The sequence below is a fragment of the Orcinus orca genome, chromosome 17, assembly GCF_937001465.1.
Source record: "Orcinus orca chromosome 17, mOrcOrc1.1, whole genome shotgun sequence".
Classification (NCBI taxonomy): domain Eukaryota; kingdom Metazoa; phylum Chordata; class Mammalia; order Artiodactyla; family Delphinidae; genus Orcinus; species Orcinus orca.
In genome coordinates, this window is record NC_064575.1 from 23,665,644 (window position 1) to 23,685,262 (window position 19,619).

General features: G+C 43.2%; 1 protein-coding gene across 5 annotated transcripts in view; it reads right to left on the reverse strand.

Moving 5' to 3' along the window:
* Nucleotides 1-6,045: 6,045 nt before the first annotated feature.
* ZNF704 (zinc finger protein 704) overlaps nt 6,046-19,619 on the reverse strand; it is a 219,986-nt gene continuing 206,412 nt past the window's right edge. For all 5 annotated transcript variants that reach the window (XM_049700190.1, XM_049700192.1, XM_049700193.1 and 2 more), the window contains one exon: nt 6,046-19,026. In XM_049700190.1, the coding sequence (XP_049556147.1) occupies nt 18,915-19,026 (112 nt within the window). In that variant the 3' untranslated portion in view covers nt 6,046-18,914. The remainder of the gene's footprint in view (nt 19,027-19,619) is intronic.

A 19,619-nucleotide genomic window follows, 5' to 3' on the forward strand; every position in this document is an offset into this window, starting at 1 on the left:
TATAAAATAGATAAGCAAAAAGGATATACTGTATGGCACAGAGAATTATACCCATTATCTTGTAATAACCTATAACAGAATATAATCTGCAAAAATACTGAATCCCTATGCACTACATTTGAAATTAACACAATATTGTAAAACAACTATAAATCAATCAAAAATGCACATAAATGGAGAAAACTATTATAGCAAATAAGACAGAAGTTTACAGCCTAACAATCTAAAGAATGCCACTACATAAGGAAAGGGTAAGATTTCAAATGATAAATAAGGAAAGGACATGAACTAACATGTTGTAAATAGAAAATGTAAAGGGTTGACTTAGAAAAAATGTTTAATATCATCAGCTGGTATTCAAGAAATATAATTTATTTTTTTAGTTTAATTTTATTTTTATTATTTTTTAATTTTTTTTAATTTTATTTTTTTAATTGAAAAAAAATTTTTTTGGGCCTCGCCGTGGGGCATGCAGGATCTTACTTCCCCGACCAGGGATCAAACCCGCGCCCTTTCAGTAGAAGTGCGGAGTCTTAACCACTGGACCCTCAGGGAAGTCCAAGAAATATAACTTAAAACAACAATGACATGCCTTTTAATATCTGTTAACTTAGGAAAGATTTAAATAATGATAATACTCATTTCAGTTGAGCATACAGGAAAACATTCATTTTGCTGATGGGAGAGAAAATTGAGCCAGATCATTTGGAGAGCAATTTGACAATCTGGATTAAGGGTTTCAAAGAGTTTAAAATTGGAAATAACTTATGTTTTCCAAATAGGGGACTATTTTAGGAAACCAGTATATATCTACATGCTGTACTATTACCCAGCCATTAAAATACAGGCATTTGAAAATATTTAATGACATGGGAAAATGCATATGCTATAATGTTAAGCGGTTAAGAGCAACATGTTAAATTATATATACAGTGTGATCACAACTATGCAAATAAATATGCATGGAAATAGTTTGAAAAAAATGCAGCAATCTACCCATGCTTATTTTTCTTTTTTTTGTTTTTGGCGGGTACGCGGGCCTCTCACTGTTGTGGCCTCTCCCGTTACGGAGCACAGGCTCTGGACGCGCAGGCTCAGCGGCCATGGCTCACGGGCCCAGCCGCTCCGCGGCATGTGGGATCTTCCCGGACCGGGGCACGAACCCGCGTCCCTTGCATCGGCAGGCAGACTCTCAACCACTGTGCCACCAGGGAAGCCCTGAACCTCCCACTTTTTTATTAGAGACCCTCCCACCTGACCCCTGACACCACTCCTCCCCCAAGCCTAGCTGATTGGAGCAGGGGAAGATATCTCGCCCAAGCCTGGCCAATGATTCCTGAATTCGGGACTGGTGCTCCAAGAATCTAGCCCACTCGACCACATGTGCTGCAAGTTCAATGTGGGCCTCTCGTGGCCATTTTTCACCATGTGCTAGAGAAGCAAAGAAGGCAGCTATGTAGAGAGAGAAGAAAAGAGACCTACAGAGAAGAGAGGAATCCTGATTCTGCCACCCCAAGGAGGCTGGGTGAGGGGACGGGCCTGACAAGGTGGGGAGTGTGGCTTTCTTGTTTCCCAATGGCTTTCTTGATCTTGATTCTAGGACTCCACGAGGTCTGGCAACACTGTCTGACCTTGGATCCTATGAGAGACCTTGTCTCAATAAATCCTCCACTTGTGTTTGCTTAATATAGTTCGAATGGGATTATTACTTGCTTCCAGCCATGTGAGACACATGTGTGCAGCTGCTCCCCGAGCCCTTTTGCAAAATCTGACTTGACATGTTTTCCTGTGATGATCTGGGCATTATCATGAAATCAACTAGAATAAGGAACATACTGAGAGCCAGAAGTGGCAGTGAAGATGGTATTAAAAGAGATGGCAAGGGATCCACTAGCCAGCTGGTTGGCTGAAGGTTTTGGTCAGGGGTCCAAGGCTAGTTTGCAGGTTTAACTTGGAGCCGAGGACTCTTGGTTGTTTTCAGGTTACCCAGGGCTCACCGTGCTTTGGGGGGGTTGATTCATAGCCATCTCGTGAGAGATCCCTGGATCATTCAGTAGGGCAGCGTCTTGGTGCCCAGGAAGAGAGAAGTATGTGTTACTCAGAACTTTACATCGCAACTGAGCCCTGTGCAGAGACCCCCTCGGAGCAGAGGCACTGACCTGTGCTGGGCACTTTGCCAGTCCCTGTGCCTCCTGCAGCATCATGCCGGGCCTTGTCTCTCTTGCTTCTGATACCGTTGCTGCCTCAGCCTGGGCTGGTCTTTGTTTGCCCGGCAGCACTTGCATATAATTCAGAAAAAATGGAATCAAGTTAAATGAGTTAGAAGTGGCTGCTTTTGGGAGCGTGATGAAGGGGTGGAAAGGGGCAGAGCAGCAGGGCTTGCTTTCAATACAAGCAGTTTACTGCCCTGATTTTTTTTTTTTTTTACTGTGTACATATATTACCTGGATACAAGCAATCACTATCATACCCAGATCCCAATCATAAAAATAATGTTTATTTTTTAGCGCCAGCCTAGATTCTCTCTCCTGTGTTATTGACTCAAATCCTATTGGCCTTGTTCCGTTTACTCTGCATGATTTTAATGGCACAGACCTATGCTGCAATTTATTTCGTTTAGAAGCATTCATTTTTTTTCATTACCCGTTTATTGAATTCTTGCTATGTGCAAGGAACTTCTACATAAAAATAGTGTATGTTAACTGGACACTTTGTCCTATATGAGCTAATTACTAGGTAATCAAGAGTCATTTGGAGTTGGTGATTTTGAGAATGTACATCTTCTAAAGAAACTTTAAAAATGCCACTTAAGACCAAATAAGTGTCTATGCCAGGCTTCAGAATGTTCACTTCCTTCTTGCCTCTTTGCTTTGTTCAGGCAATGGTAGATGGAAAGCAGAGAGTGTATCTACAGCCTGAAGAAATGATCCATCTGAACAGTTTTTCATTCATTCACTTAAAAATTTACTGAGCAGGGCTTCCCTGGTGGCGCAGTGGCTAAGAATCTGCCTGCCAATGAAGGGGACACGGGTTCAAGCCCTGGTCCGGGAGGATCCCACATGCCGCGGAGCAACTAAGCCCATGTGCCACAACTACTGAGCCTGTGCTCTAGAGCCCACGAGCCACAACTACTAGGCCACGTGCCACAACTACTGAAGTCCACGTGCCTATAGCCCGTGCTCCGCAACAAGAGAAGCCACCGCAATGAGAAGCCCGCGCACCGCAATGATGAATAGCCCCAGCTCGCTGCAACTAGAGAAAGCCTGTGCACAGCAACGAAGACCCAACGCAGCCAAAAAAATAAATCAATAAGTAAGTAAATTTATTTTTAAAAAGTTATTGAGCACATACTACATGCCGGTGTAAGAAGTGTAAGATCTTGGAGGGTATTTTTTTGCAGGGAAGGTAGCTTTCATTTTTTTACATTAAAAGAATCCATTACTGGAACTTCCCTGGCGGTCCAGTGGTTAAGACTCTGTGCTTCCACTGGAGGGGGCACGGGTTTGATCCGTGGTCGGGGGACTAACATCCCGCATGCTGCGAGGTGTGGCCAAAAAAAAAAAAAAAAAAAAAAAAATCCATTATAGGGCTTCCCTCGTGGCGCAGTGGTTGAGAGTCCGCCTGCCGATACAGGGGACACGGGTTCGTGCCCCGGTCCGGGAAGATCCCACGTGCCGCGGAGCGGCTGGGCCCGTGAGCCGTGGCCGCTGAGCCTGTGCGTCCGGAGCCTGTGCTCCACAATGGGAGAGGCCACAACAGTGAGAGGCCCACGTACCGCAAAAAGAAAAAAAAAAATCCATTACTTCATTAGATGTTTGCTGCAGCGTCTCTTCAGATAGCAGGCATTTGGTCAAAACTTGTTTTGCCAATATGACTGATACACAACTTTGCAGGACAACATCACCAGTCCAGATTCCCAATATCTTCTTCTGCTCCCTACCCCTAAGGGCCATGCAGCTTCCTGGGTGACTCTCCGAGGAGCTGAACTTCCTGGGACCTTGGCAGGAAGGCCTGGAAGAAGCTGGAATGTGCAGTTTGAACACCATTCATAGAGGTTGTTACGTCCATCCTCCTTCCTGGCAAACATGTGGGCACTAAAAGTCAACTGTCTAGCAATCATCTTCAAGAACCCTCAGGCCTGAGGATGACCTGATGACCTGCTTTGTGGGGAAGGATGAGGCATCTGATGTGGTCGCAGGCTTGGCAGACGTGCCGGGGGAAGAACAGGGAGAAAGAACTCTTACTGATGGATATGAATACAGGGCCGTGCTTTCCCTGCTTGTGGGGAGAAACCGGCCAAAGAAGTGACAAGAATGGACAGCGGCAAAGAGGCAGGAGGACAGGATGGAGAGGGAAGGCGGCCTGGGGTGAAGAGCAGCCCTCACCTGGTTCAAAGGTGGAGGAAACCAACAAGCAACGGGAACAGAGAGGAGAGCTGCCTTTCATCACGCACAGCAGACCCACAGACGATAGCCCCTCGAAACACAGAACGTCTACTGGACGGTGTCCTGGGGGATGTCCACTTCCATCCTAAGCTCTGTGGCCTTGGCCTAAGCTCTGCATAAAATGGGGATAGTGGTTTCCCCACACAGAGCTGCTGTGAGAGTAAATGATATGATCACATGGAAGCATCCAGCACATCGCCTGGCACTGTGCTGTAGGAGCAAAGCAAGTCCTATCTCCCATCCCACTGCATCTCAGGAAAGGTCAAAGGGCTCAGGGGCCCTGTGCCGAATACAAGGGAATCACAGATGTTCAATGACAGGGAGATGGGCTGGGGCTGGGGTTGGCGTGGAAGAAAGCAGCGGGTGTCCAACTGCACAATCTTCTAGTTCTTGAATAGGCTGGGCTGTGAAACTGTCTCCACTGCCCAGTCTATTAATTGATGAAATAATGGTGTAACCAAGAAATCATTCAGATGTGGTACGTAAGCTATTTACTAAGGCCGGACATTTTTATCTTAAAGAATCTGCTTAAGAAATTGAAAAAATTCTGAAGGCGCTCATGAGTTTGAAAGCACTCATCCTGGACATCTGAGAATTCCAGTATTTGAGTATTTTGGCTTCCATTTGGGGAATTCTTCTCTGTGAGTGACGACATGTTATTTCAAGTAATTCTCACAATAGCCGCATGAGGTAGGAACTTCTTGGAAGCAGGCAGTAGACCATGACTCATAGCTCTCCTAACCCCAGCTAAGGCAGATTGGACTAGGATACTGTCCAAGCCCGACTAATTAGTTTTCATCTCTTGTATTATCATTCCTAATATAAAAATAAGACTTAAAAAAGGTTAAATCAAATGTCCAGTTATCTATCTTGCAAGAGGCAAAACTCGGATTTGTGTCCAAGACTGTTGAACTCCAAAGCCTGCTGCCTTGCTGCACAAATACATATGCTTGGTCTTTGCAGGTGAATAGGTCAAGTTCTAGTGGACATGGCCTTGGCCTAGAGGAGGGTCTCCAGGCTGGCTTGGCATCAGAATAGACATTGCCTTTCCTCTGTTTGCCAGCTTGTGTTTACATGACCCAGGCAACAAGACCAGCGGCGTTGCATGAGCAGCTAATGCATCTGGGCAGTCATTGCCAAGGGAATGGGTTTGAGTTGTAATTATCAGGGCTGAACCCTAGACCGGGGGTCTCCAATCCCTGGGCCTTGGACCGGTACCGGTCTGCGGCCTGTTAGGAACCGGGCTGCACAGAAGGAGGTGAGTGGCGGGGTCCAGCAAAGCTTCATCTGCCGCTCCCCATCGCTCGCATTACCTCCTGAACCAACCCCCTCCCTCCGCAACCCTGTCTGTGGAAAAATTGTCTTCCACGAAACCGGTTCCTGGTGCCAAAAAGGTTGGGGACCACTGCTCTAGATGAGAGATGTACCTACAAGATGTTTCTAAAAACAGACTGCATGGCGAGCAGCTGACATGGGGAAGATATCCCTTTGGTTTTAAATTATTTTTACAACTGTAGGTAAAGCCTCAAACCCTCTAACCCCTGTGAACTTTTCTTGGATAACAGTTAGTTATCCTTTACTCAAATAAACAGCCCCCAAGTAGAAGCAGATACACAAAAACTTTTATTAAGTGGAAGTTAGACTTCATGGTAATTAACCAGTTACAAGTGCATTTAAATGCATGTGTGTGGACACCGTAGAAGTCAGAATGGTCTTCCTGAAAGTCCAGTGTTCTGGCTCGGCACGTGCCAGTGCAACCCAAGGTAGAACCATACACGCAGGAAATACAGGGCAACGATGACGTCAGACTAGATTGCAACACCATATTCATTGTTACAGCTAAGCATTACAGAACATGAAAGTCCAAAGACCAGAAGACTATTACTAAAGTGATTCTTACTACAGACCTTTACCTCTACTTAAATGCTTCCATAGGACCGACGTAGCAAATCCTCAACTCTGGGGGGACAGCACCATTTCTATATTTTATGCTTAAATGGGCCACAGAAACTGTAAACATTCAGTGGTCCTCGTGATGCCCACTGCAGGTAGATGCCAGCTGTCCCCTTGGGAAAGTGCAGTTTAGTTTAACTGGTGTCAACATTTTATATTGTCAATCTTCCATCTGAACTTTTTCTTCTCTTTCAATTAGCACCAGTTTATTTGAAATAGTTTTCCTGGTGTTAAATATTTAGGAAACATTTTTTTGTTTAACCAACACACAAAGTCCCAAACAATGGAAAGCAAAAAACATTCAAAAAGTTGTTTTAGAGAACAGCATTTAGAAAAACAACATCATTTAAACATTCGACAAATCTATGTACAAGGTGCCCAGAGCTGGCAAGGAGCATGGCTAAGAACAGTCACATGAAAGGTTTATTAACCTGAACCTCGTCAGGCTGTATTTACAGTCGGATAGGTATTCAGAAACGTAGTATCAGAACATCTGAATTTGGCTAAAAATCATATAAAAAGACACATCCCCACCCCCAATAACTTCTAAATAGGTAGCGAACATATCCAGTATAACCACAAGTACCAGGTGTAGAAGTGTGTTTTTCCATATTTTACATACAAACAGCTGAGAAAATATCTCAGTGGACACAGAAGAGATCCGGAATGGCAGGGAAATGGAGTTCTTTATTTCAACATTGCCAGATGAAGGAAGGAATTTTTTTCATGCTGAGTAATGTAGGAAAGTACTGATTAAGGAGCAAAGATAAATTATTAGCGAAAAAGTTTTCATGGAAATACAAAATCTAAAAGAGGGCTGAAGAAATGTGTGTATGTTTTATATGGACTTTCCAAAAAATACAAGTAATGATCTCCAAATAATTTTCAAAAAAAGACCAATGATTTTGCTTTGCTGGACAATATTTTGATGTTTTGTTCTTCAAAACTATATAATCCAAACCCTTTGGAGAATAGTTTTTTCCCTTAGATTGCGACTTAAAACACAATAGACACAACCTATGCTATATTCATCCAAGGCAATACTCATTAACTTCATGTAGTTTTGTTTGCTTGTTAATCCAGTGTTACTAGAACAGTCACCTCTAAAAGAACTGGGCCCATTTTTGTAACAGCCCACATTTCCCATTTCTGCTGAAGAAGTAAAGTATAAACCGTTTCTCCTTTATTCACCTTCATGGCTGAATTTGTTTAGAGCCTGAAATTTCAATGCACTGTCTTTAAAAACATCAGTTAGAACTATATAGATGGAAGTCCTACAACCCCATAATGATATGCATTCAAGTGTGTTTTGAACAATTTTCAGTTGTGGTAAGTCTCTATGAAAAAAACTGACTTGGATTGGATACAAAATAACATTACTCTTTGAAAATGCATAGTTTGTAACTTTTTACATTCATTCACTAATATTAAAGTCTTTTGTTAAGCCAGTACTTACCTCCAAATGGTGGTAAGATTGCATTTTGAAAGATGTCTAAAAATTGGAGAGCATTGTCTCATTGCTTTTGAATTAGTGCCCGATTCCGAGTTAATGCCGGTCATGTTAACACCCGCATCGTACAGGAAGGGCTGCTGCTTCTGTCTGTCTCTTTTTTGTTTAGCAGGCACTAAAAAGCAACGCTTTCTACTCTCAGCAATTTCCGTTAAATACCCCATTTTAGCTATTTTATAATTTCATTTTAATAGGTTAGATTTGGTGTAGAAGACAATTTGAAAGATGGCTTAATTCTTAAAAGTAGAATGTTTTTAAACCCTATCATGGATGAAGGGCAACAGAGGTTTTGTATTGACTGTGGTTCTCTCACTCCCCGGCTCCCTCGTTTGAAAAAGATGACCGCTGGCCACTCAGCTGTTGTATTTGATGATAGTCACAAACCCTTTGGGACCTAGCGATTTTTTCTTATCCTGAGTTCTTCCTCTAAGTATATAGATTTTGATATATGAAACACTTTGGAAACTACACTAGTGTCTGGTTATTCCAGAGAGCTTATGTTTCAATGGCTGACTATCGCCCAACCATTCATTATAAAAATAGGAATTTAAGGTCATGTTGTAGGAAAATACTGATTAATGGCATTTTTAAAAAACGTGTATGATCCGCACGCCTGGGTTATTTTACACCCAGGACATTTTCAGTTATTGAAGTCACAGAATTAGTATATTTGGGGGGGGTGTTGAGTTCTTCCCTAAAAATCTAAATCTTTTCTAAAGCTTTCTACCAGTGATCACAGAGGTTCCCCCAAACAGTCGGGATACTTTGGAAGAAGAAGCTTTGCTATCATCACAGGGCTTGGTCAATTCACAGTCATTGCTTTCCAATTAGCAGAGTGTAGGGGAAAAGGCATAAGCAAAGCAAGCATTTGTAATCTGCAAAGTGATGCACCTTTTTCTTTTGGCCGCACTGCACGGCACACAGGATCTTAGTTCTCCAACTGGGGACCAGGGATCGAACACATGTCTCATTGGACGAGCAGAGTCTTAACCACTGGACCGCCAGGGAAGTACACCCCGTGATGCATCCGTTTTTTTGTTTTTTTTTTTTTAATTTCCCTTGGGTGGGAGTAGTTTATGGATTATGCTACACTGTATATCCCTGAGGGGTAATCCCATCTCTGGAGCCACTGGCCCCCAAAGCTCTGCCTCTTTCCTTTGTGTCTTGGCCATCTGTGCCCAAAACACGGGAAGGGGGCTCCACCAGGGTGAGAGACACGTGCTTCACAACACGAGCAGGTTGGATGAGTTTTCTCTTTGCATAAATATAAACGTAAAACAATTATACCCTGCAGGAGCCACTACCTTTTCACATAATAAAGGTCAATTCCATTTTCATGCTCTGTAATCCTGGGCAGAGGTCAGGGCCTAGAGCCATGAATGTGAAGCTCTCTTCCTCTGCCCTGATCACTCCATTGGCTTTGCTCTGGAGGGGACTGGTGGGGTGGGGGACTTGGGAGGGGGGCTTTGAGTCAAAGTGAAAGGATTAGGTATCTGCCTTGTCATTCTTTATCAGTTAGTCTGACCAAATCTTTTGTGATGAGTGTGGCAGGTTGCCTGCTGACCGACCTGCTCTCTGAATGATCACCCAAAACTGTTCAGACAAATGGAAGCATTTCCTGGAAGGAAGGGAGTAGCCTCATAGGCTACGCCTAACATACCCGTCCCGGTAATATTTATTCCCTTGGACCTTAATGAAGAGTGAGAAATCGGGAACACAGAAGCGAAAATGTTTCATCCAGCGCTTCTGGAAGCAAACATACATAACAGCATGGCCTCTGGCTTGGGTGGATAAAAGCAAAGAGGAGAGGGTAACATTTTACTAGCGAATTCGAGGTGGATGCCAAGATGGGAAAACAAGACTAGTAACTAGAACGGGAACTGTCCTTTCTCTCCCTTAACGCTCAATTTCTTCTTCTGAATGCTGGTTTCTCCTCTTAATCGGAGACGTAAAGAGAATTCAGAAGAACATAAATGAGCCACTTTTTAATTTTTTAATAAAATTATGTTCTTTCATGATAGTGCCCTTGCCTTTTTCAGGAGTTGTTACTTGCTCCCCTGGCTAATTTTTCTGAATTAAAAATTGAGAGAATTGCCCCTAGTAAGTATGTAAATGTAACGGTTAATCAGACTTGAGAATTAATTTTTTAACACTTTCATAATATAAGTAAAGGGGATCTTTCCTTTGGAAGCTCGCAGTTAATAATTATGTGGACGGTGCTCAATAGGAAAGAATATTTTTAAGAAACAAGGACTACAGTTTAAGTGTTGAATTCATCATCTCCACCTTCTTTCAAAAATCTATAGTTTGTTTTTTTTTTGAGTGGTAGCTTCTTTCTTCTTCCCTAGACCTCGGGTCCTTTGAAGTCCTGCCGCTGTCATGGCATTGGTGCTTACCACTGCAAAACGGGCTTCTTTTCCAGCCGAGGAGGAAAGCTCACTGCTCCTTCCTCTAGTACTGTATTGCTTCCAAAACGTAATAAAAGTATCTTTTATCAAAAAGCCTGTTAATGAAGCAGGTGATGGGCCAAAAAGGTTTAGGCCCCATGACTAAACTTGGGAGGGACTTTACCCTAAACTCAGGATGTGACACCTGGGAGCTGATGGGAGAAGGGGAAGATGAAATCCGTTCATGGACTGGTCAACCTTTTAATCACTCACAACGACAGAAATCTCAGGCACTGCCCATGTTGTTGAAACTGTATCCATATTTAAACTTGACCTAACCATATTACCGGGTGTTTCCAACATTGAGCTGACAGTAGTTTGCAATGTGATCATTACAAATTGTAAATCTGAGCTGTTTTCAAATTTGGGGGCATCAGTGTAAGTTTACATGGATAACAAATGTCGAATGCTAGTGGCAAAATAACTTTTTTCCAAGGAGTCAAAAGTTTTACTCAGAACATGGCACCAGCTAATCAACTCGTATAATTAATTACTTAGATAGTTGGAATTTAGGGAATAGGGGTCTGGTAGGTACGCTGAAGGGATAAATTCGGGGGTGATTGAGTGTGCATTTGACAATGCGAAGGAGTGGGCTTTATTTCTATGCTGAAGTACCTGGATTGTAAGGATGGGTGAAGAACATGGGTCCCTGGGTCTTCTCAGGTCTAGAATCATTCTGGAAGACTGAGGTCTGAGCGAGCTCTTTCACACGCCCTTTCCCTCCTCCCTCCAGGCAGTAATGGGGCCGAGTCACAGGTTGAAGACCACTTGAACCAGGTTGGCCTTGGAGGTGGTGATGGTAATCTTAAATATTCTTATTTTACACTGGGTTCTAGGGAAGGTCAAATGAAGTCATGTATCTGAAAGAGACATACTGTCTTTTATATGTGAAAGGGTTAGTGATTATCCCAACACCGTCAGGACTCTGGTGTAAGACACAGTCTAAAATAACTTAGTTCATCCAAATGAAGGAAGCAACGTCTAATTTTTTTCCATGACACATTTATTCCCATTTTGTCTTTGCCCTCAGGGAAAGGTGTTAAGATTTTCTACGTGGAAAAACTCCATTTCGAGGTTACTGGACACTCTAAAATACCTAAGTACCTACCAGTTCTGAAGCAAGGATTTTGCCACGTCAGAGGTGAAACAAAGGAACTTTTATCCTGGGATGCAAACTCACGAGGCAGGATGGAGTGGGAGAGGGTGTGGAAGGGTTGGCGACGGGCTTTGGCACAAGGAGGCAATGTGCGCTATCTTAAACTGCAGGGGCTCCTGGCTGCCTTCTCCAAAGGCACAAGGCTGTTCTTTGCCAGCCCTCATCACAGTGGTCACGGCAGTGAAAACAGTAAGCAAGTTAGGATTACAGTCATTCCATGCTTTGGGGCCTGGCCTGGGCACGCCAGGAGGCAGAGTGACAGCTGAATAATGTTTCCGTATATTTTGATCAGAGGCAAGGCTAGTTTAAGGATATTGTATTTTTATCTTCAAGTCTTCCATGAGAATGATTTCTGGGGAGAACTGGCCTCTTTCCCTTCTTTGATTTTAGTTGCCCAGATGGTACCCATGGGTGAGTTTGTAGGGCTGATGGAAGAACTTGGCCTGATGGCTCTGGAAGGTGAAATCTGCTTTTCCCAACAGTTGAAACTGGTGGCCAAAGGCTGCATCTGCCCACATACACGTTCTCTTTGGTCTGCACACGGTTGGCCAAGAATTTGAGTTTAGCTTAAGTGTCAGGTAACATTATATTTCCAAGTCAGAAGATCTAGCAGCCCCAGGCCTGATTTCTGCATGGTTCTGATTGTCTAGAGCTGGGATGCCCCTTTAGAGGGGGTGTGTGTCCTCTGGTTCACCATGATCTCCGTCATTCTTTAGGGTCCTTCTTCTGCCTGATCTGAATCGCTCATTTACAGAATCTGCCTGTTCTTTCCAAGGCGTCTGCTTAGAAAGGATTAGGAAGCTTCTATTTAAATAGGAAGCAAGACTCATTTGGTTCAAAACCATGCAGCAATAAACACTTCTTGGGAACTTTTAATGCCAACATTAGAGATATTCCAAGAGAATGAAGATAGAGATTTGGGCTGCTTCATCTCAAAGATGAGGCTGTATACATCTTCCCCTAACTCCGTGCATTTCTAGTCCTCATGTGTGCAGATTCTAAAGCCTATTAGAAAGCAAAGTCAGAGTGACCCTCTGACCACCTTATAGGGGCTGCCCAACGGGGGGACGACCATTCTATCCCAGCTTTTCTTCTGATGCTATCTGCATACTTGACTAATTAGTCTAGCTTTTGAATTACCAAAATCTTAGAAAGAAAAGATGCTTTCTTGCTTTAACAGTGAGTGGGCTAAAAAAAACTGTAGAGCATTATGAAATGGTTCTGGCAAAGCTCAAAATTATTTGTATGGTTAATCAACTCTCCACGGCTGCCTTTCTTGTTTCCTGACTCCTGGGAATACAGTGACTTTCTGATCTCAGACTTGCCTGTCTGAGTTCTTCATGTGAAAACTCAAGCACTTGTTCTGGTAAAGGGATTTCAAGTTATTTAGTCAGTGCTGAGGACAAAATTAGTTTAAACATCGCTGATCACCTAAGAATTCTATCTTTGGGCTTTACACACCATGATTTTAGAAATTTCCATCAAATGATACTTGCCGGTTAAAAGCAGCCTTGTGGTTCTGGTTAGGTTGAGGCATAAGTTTGTCCTTGTGACCGGAATCTATCATTTTACACTAAAGAATTTACAAGTACATTTCTCCCATTGCCTATAAGCATATCTATTAACATTTTAAATATTTAAGATACATAAGATGATTCTTAAAGGTTTTTTTTCCCCCCTAAGTACTTTGAAAACACACTGGTAAAGATAAAAGGAGTAGCTGTTGCCATCTTGATTCTCTTGTAATAATCTTCCAACTGATCTGCATTTCTACCCTTGCTGCAGAGGGTTAATTGAAAAGATATGCATCAGAACACTTGCTTAAAAGAGGCATAGCCCTTTGTTTGGAGAGCAGGAATTGCTTATAATATTAACACTTCCTGTCTGGTAAATTACTGTATTTTAAAAAATAAGCTACAATGTATAAAACCAAGGTCATTTCCCACAAAATGTTCATGTTCTTTGTGATTACAAAACACTGCATCTTGTAAAATATTTCCAGTTCTGTTAACTTGAGAAGTACTAATGCTTATTTATAAAAGTGTCACATCTCTCAGAATTGTAGAAGCCTATGCAGTATATTTCTTGTCTTATTTGGAACATTACGTTATAATTATTATGGTATTTAAGATTACATTTTGACATAACACATTACCATTGTGATTCTCAGACTCACAAGAAAAGTTATAAAACATGAGATTGTCTTTAAAAAAAAAAAAAGGAACTATTTACAAAAACAGGACCAAAAGTAAAATTCCCATTTTGATTTCTGGTCCTATGATAGATACACCTTTTAAAGCATGTATATCATTGATTGGATCTGGACTTTTTCAAAGTCAGTCAAAATAAGCAAACCAGTCGGTTTTAAATGCATTTTACACTTTCTTGCTCTAGTGGTGTGCATGACTTAGTGATACAATTGGTGCCTAAAAGTGCTAAGCTCGTTTTTATGTACTGACTTCCGGTTTGACTAGTTACAATGCAAAAGACACAAGGAAGCAGTTCCACTCTGGAGGAATTCCCACAGGTATGGGGAACAGGGAAAGCGTGTATGCTGCTGGTTGGGTTATTTTCTTAGAGAAATGAAATTTCCAGTTGACCCGTGTGCCCAGCGCTTTCTCCAAAATGATTCACATCCTCATCCATATTCATGAATTGTGCTCTGTTTCTACTCATTTGTATGCACAAATTCTTCCCTGCGTTCGTACAGGTCAGAGCTACAGTTGATGTGGTTGACAGAAATTCTACAGGGTCATGAGAAAAAGCAGCACCTTGTCCACAAAAGTCCACGGAAGTTTGCTCCTTAACCTGCTGTTAAAGTAAAATGCACGTCCTTCACGTCCCTCACCTATAGAATTCTGTGTACAGCTAATAACCGGTCATCCAACCGGCTGATTATAAAAGGGAACACCAAGGTGTCATATTCATAATGACATTCACAAACAGCCTTGACATGAGTCTGTAAAAACCCACCAGGGACTGTGCTGTGGTTCAGATGTCAGCCTTAGAACGCAGGTCTAAGAAACAAAGAAACTGTTCTGTTTCAAAGAGCATTCCTCCACACCTCAAAAAGTCGGTACTGTCCAGTTCATGGCAATTTGCCTTGAAATGGTATCACGTTCATTAAAAGACAAACAAACAAACAAAAACTGTTCTGACTAGAAAAGATGCTGGAGATCATAAAAACCTTTCTAGTCTTAGGATCCTCCAGATCTATTTTTCACATACCCTTTAGTTTTCCCTGAGGAAAAGAATATTTTTTACAGTATTTTGCTACTATTCTCAAGGTATTCTCTCCCATATGTACAGGTTCTGTCACTTTTCTCTAACCATTCACAAGTGAATGCTGCGCTTTCCTTTTCTGTTGAAGTCGGACGAAGGCGGAAATGGGTTTTAGCAGTGCTGGCTAATTCAGAACCCAGGGCTGCTTTCAAGTGTGGCTTAGTGTGACACCGGCGACAGTGGACTTCAACTTAAGTGATCTTGAAATTTGATAGAGGGCATGTCAGTTTCAGAAATCTTTTGCAACATACACGTAACTATTTTTTTAAAAGTTTTGTTGGAAAGCCCAAGAACTGTAACACACATCATATTGAAAGTTTTCATCTGCGACACAGTTATGCCTGGACAAAGAATCGTCTCATAAAGGGCACCCACCCTGTTGGTGCACGGAGCTGCTGACAGGCATGCACATTCTTGCCCACTGCCCTCTTCCTGACACTGGCTTTTGCCAAACAAGGGAGGAAATTTCCCAGCAAGTGAGGAGGAGAGCAGTCTGTGCCCACCCGAGATGCGCACAGCAGTCCTGCATCCCTGGCCTGAGTGCTTCCCGCAAAGGAGCTCTCTCCTTGCTTCAATCATCTGCTCCCAGAGCGGGAACCTGGCAGCTCCCTCGGAGGTGCCCAGGGACAGTCACCACCAGCTGATCGGCTCTAGGATGGGGAGCCCGAGCCAGGTGTCCACAGCCCTCCTGTGTCTCCTCTGTGGCTCCCCACCCACTTGCTACCCGGGTGTTTCCTCCAGGTTGTCACACTGCCTCCCATAAATTGGTTGCACGTTCTCTGGGAAGAACTAAGGCTTAAAATGACTGTTCTCTGCTGTGTGGCTATCTGGAGAAGCCTGTCCATCACCAGGAAATGCCTTCTTTGGAGAGAGATGAGAAACAGGAAAGGGTAACGGGGAGAGAAAAGTCAAAGGCTACCACATGCCTTCTTCAGAAAGACTCTGGGGCCAGAAGCCACTGCATTGCCGTTCCTTTTGACAGGTGCCCGTGATGGGTGAGGCTTCGGTTAAGCAGCCACATGCCCTGGGGCTTCCCTTCCCACCCATACTCCCCTCCCCCTGCCAAATGAACACAGAAAAGAACGTGGTACCACAGAGAAGGCATAAAACAGGGACTTCCCTGGTGGTCCAGTGGTTAAGACTTTGCCTTCCAATGCAGGGGGTGTGGCTTCAATCCCTGGTTGGGGAGCTAAAATCCCACATGCCTTGGGGCCAAAAAACCAAAACATAAAACAGAAGCAATACTGTAACAAATTAAATAAAGACTTTAAAAATGGGCCACATCAGAAAATCTTTAAAAAAAAAAAGAGGAGGCATAAAACAAATCTTGGACTTAACTTTGCACTTCATTTAGTTCCAAAACGTAACAAAATAGCTCTACATTTTTTTTTAATTTTAGCATTTATAATCAGTGCTTTATATTGCAATTTGTAGCTTTCTGGGTGGCTTAAAAGAAGTTTCATCCCTTTTCTTCAAGGCCAGGCAGGTGAAGCCTGGTAGTTCCTTAGTCATTACATGCCTTGGTACAGGGAATCAGTGTCTGTGTGCAGAAAGTACTGAGGGTCTGTGCCCACCTCAGAGCTAGAGAAGAGGACACAGAGAGCCCCGGGCTGGCCAGCAGAAAGGAGCCCCGCGTGAGTGTGAGATGCAGAGAGTGTGTGTGAAGAAGGCTTTAGAAAGGAGAAGAAATCCCAAGGAAGCTGCATCCAGTTCTACCCTTTGCTTGTATCGGTGCATTGGCTAATACCCAGGCAACCAGGCCAGAGCCTAGCACTAGTCATGGGCTGTACCTCTGGGGTCAGAGCCACAGAGCCTCACTCTAGGACTGCTCCACAGCCTCCATCTCTCCCTCCTTGTGTCCCAAAGTTCTGGGAGTAGGGGATGGATTGAGCCCCTCATCACTTTAATCTCTTTTGATTAGTGACTTAATCCAAGGATCAAGGGCCATGGAACTTTGCTGAAGAGAAAACCCTCTGCTCCACTACTGCACCCCAACCATCACTGAAGTCCATGGTGAGCCTGCTGAAATGGCTGACCAGCCTTGGACTCACCGTGGCCACTGGGCAATCCAGCCACAGTGCAGGGCCATCTGGACCAGGCCAGAGCATCACCTCCCAGCAGAGATGCTTGTGGGTGAAGCTACAAGACACCAGGGAGGAGAAAAGACAGGCTGGGGTAGAGGATGCAAATACGTTTCTGCACTTAAAAAACCCTTTCCTGGCTGACTTTTAGTGCTCAAACATACATTATAGCTGGTGCTGTATTGATTGGTAATCACGATGTGATATTAAATGAAGCTCTTTCTCTGCTCTTAAAATAAGCGTTTTTAAAGAAAAAAATAAATGAAGGAGGGAAACAGGATCTCTTTCAAGGAATAATGCTTCAAATGTCACGTGAGAGTTTAAAAAATAAAATCGCCAAAATATACGAATGCACAGATTGCAGATGTTACACTGCAGAACCTCCTTCTTTTTCCCTTGCTTATTAAAAAAAAAGAGGACAGCTCTTATGACTAGATGACTTCTACTCTTTCAAAAAAAAGCATATGTACAATCTCTAAATATATTAAACTTTGCTCTGTGCAATTTCATTTAACATTCCTATGGCTAATCCTAGGCCCCCGTCCCGACACAGTGCATCCTATAAGGTGCTCTTACTTCTTTGCATAGGTATAGGAGGAATAACTTTAGCAGGGCAATCAAGAGTAGGGTAGACAGAGAATGAGCTTATTCATAGGGCTTGACAACTACTCCCCTGTCCCCGCACCACTACCACCAAGACAGACAAACAAACAAATACCACGCTAGAAAGTCTAATAAATGGAACACAGTGCAAGCCCTGGTCCTATTAAATTGAGAGATTCCTATACCAACACGCATTTTCCTTTTGGTGTTCTGTATCTTCCCTTCTGAGCAAATTCTTAATGAATAGCTCCAATATTTTGATAAGAAAAATAAAGGTTTGGACCTTCCTTTTCCCCATATAATCTTTATATTGTTCATTAACCCATCTCCCAGACATGCTAAAGCATAAAACCTATAAAAGTGCACTCAGAATGGATGCTGACCTCACATAACTTTCTGAACACATAGGTACGTGGAGGCTGTGCTCTGCTGTGTGAATAAAGCACGCCCGCCGGGATGGTCTGGAGTTCTCTACCTTTTCTGAAAACAGTCAGTGGTGGCGTTTTGAGGGAAGGAAGGCCTGATGAGCCACTGACCTGGCAACAACTGTCAGATAAGCAGCGATGAAGAGATCCGAGCTATGGCTGGCGTCGCATCCCTGGAGGAAGCTTTGAGGCTTACCCAGATGGCAATGCGTGCCAGGTCTTGAGTGCATTGTGGCCGGGAGAGAGTGGGCCAGGCCACCCCTCAGGGAAGGCTTCCGAGGAAGACTCCCAGACGTTTCCCAACAGTGACAGCGGGATGTCCTGAACTCAGCTGGGGCTGAAGTCTGCTGGTGATGTCCATTGTCAGTCTCTTTTCAAGCTTATGCCCTCCTGGGCCCTTCAAGCTAACGGCTCTACCGTGGTTCCGTTTGGGGCCATTCTTTAAAACAAAACAAACAAACAAAAAAGACATAGAAAAGATACCCAGAGTGCTGCCGTTTCCTGGCAACACATCGTGATGTGTACTGCTCCCAGAAGTCCGATGGAGAACAGGCAAAAGACTATTCACAATGAAAACAGGTATCGCTCTTTGTACAAATGCTACTGAATAACATGTAGCTTTTTTTTAAGTGTCAAAAAAAAAACCCAAAAAACCTCAGAAACAGCATTATCCAGAAAGGTTATCAAAATAGGCCTCCTTTCCAGGAAAAATGGGCTTGGTTGGTTCGACTGCTACAGAAGTCCATAGTTTTCAGAGCTAGACATACAGCAAAAAAAAAAAAAAGTTGATTTTTTAAGGAAAAAAGTAGTTACAGCTGCTCTCGGCTGGGTTCTCAGCAAGAACAGTGAGGGTGGTGACCTTTTTTTGTTTTTTGCTGTGATTTCACCAAGGTTCCCGGAAGTGCTTTCCCTGGGTTTCAAGTGTGTTTTATGCAGAAGGAAAAGCGCTTTCCAACACCCTCAGCACAAGTCAAGGGCAGGAGTGTCTGGGCGACGATCAGGGGCCTGTGCATTAGTCAATGAACCGCTGGCAGGCCTTCTTCCAGCGGCAGGCCGTGCACCACATGTCACGGTTCTCCATGCCGTACACCTTCCGGCACTTCTTGCCCTCTCCCCGGGGCTTCCTGTAAGACAGGCCAGGAAACAGTATTCAGTGTGAGGGATTCAATGGGCTTTCTTTGCGGGGCTCAAAATCTCTGGAAAAATCTAGAAAAAGTTAGGAAACATAGTAGGGGGTCTCTCTAGGTTCAGCCGTTAACCTGTGTGGGATGTTTTCACAGCCACTACACCGAACTGTTAAAATTTGCTACTTATAGTACTTCCAGTATTCTTCAGCTTCTATTTGTCCATTTGTAGACATGTCCATTTGGGCATCTTCATAACACTGAATTAAATAAGTAAATATAAGAAATACCAGTAGAGAGCATAATTCTTTCAAGTTTTTAAATATGTACTTTCAAATGCTCTCTTGCTTCTCAAATTTCTAGTCTTCTGGTTAAGGGAATCCTGGCGAGGACCTCCTTGATCTGGATTAAAAACTCGTATTTTGTACTTCATTTCATACAGACGTTAATGCAACACAGCTTTAAAGAGACCCTGTAATCAGCATTACCTATTCTGCAAGAAAATTTACTGTAAACTGTGACCCCAGAAAAATAACAAATCTTTATCAAGAGTTAATAGATGGGGAAAACCATGGGAACAAAAGAAAGGGTGT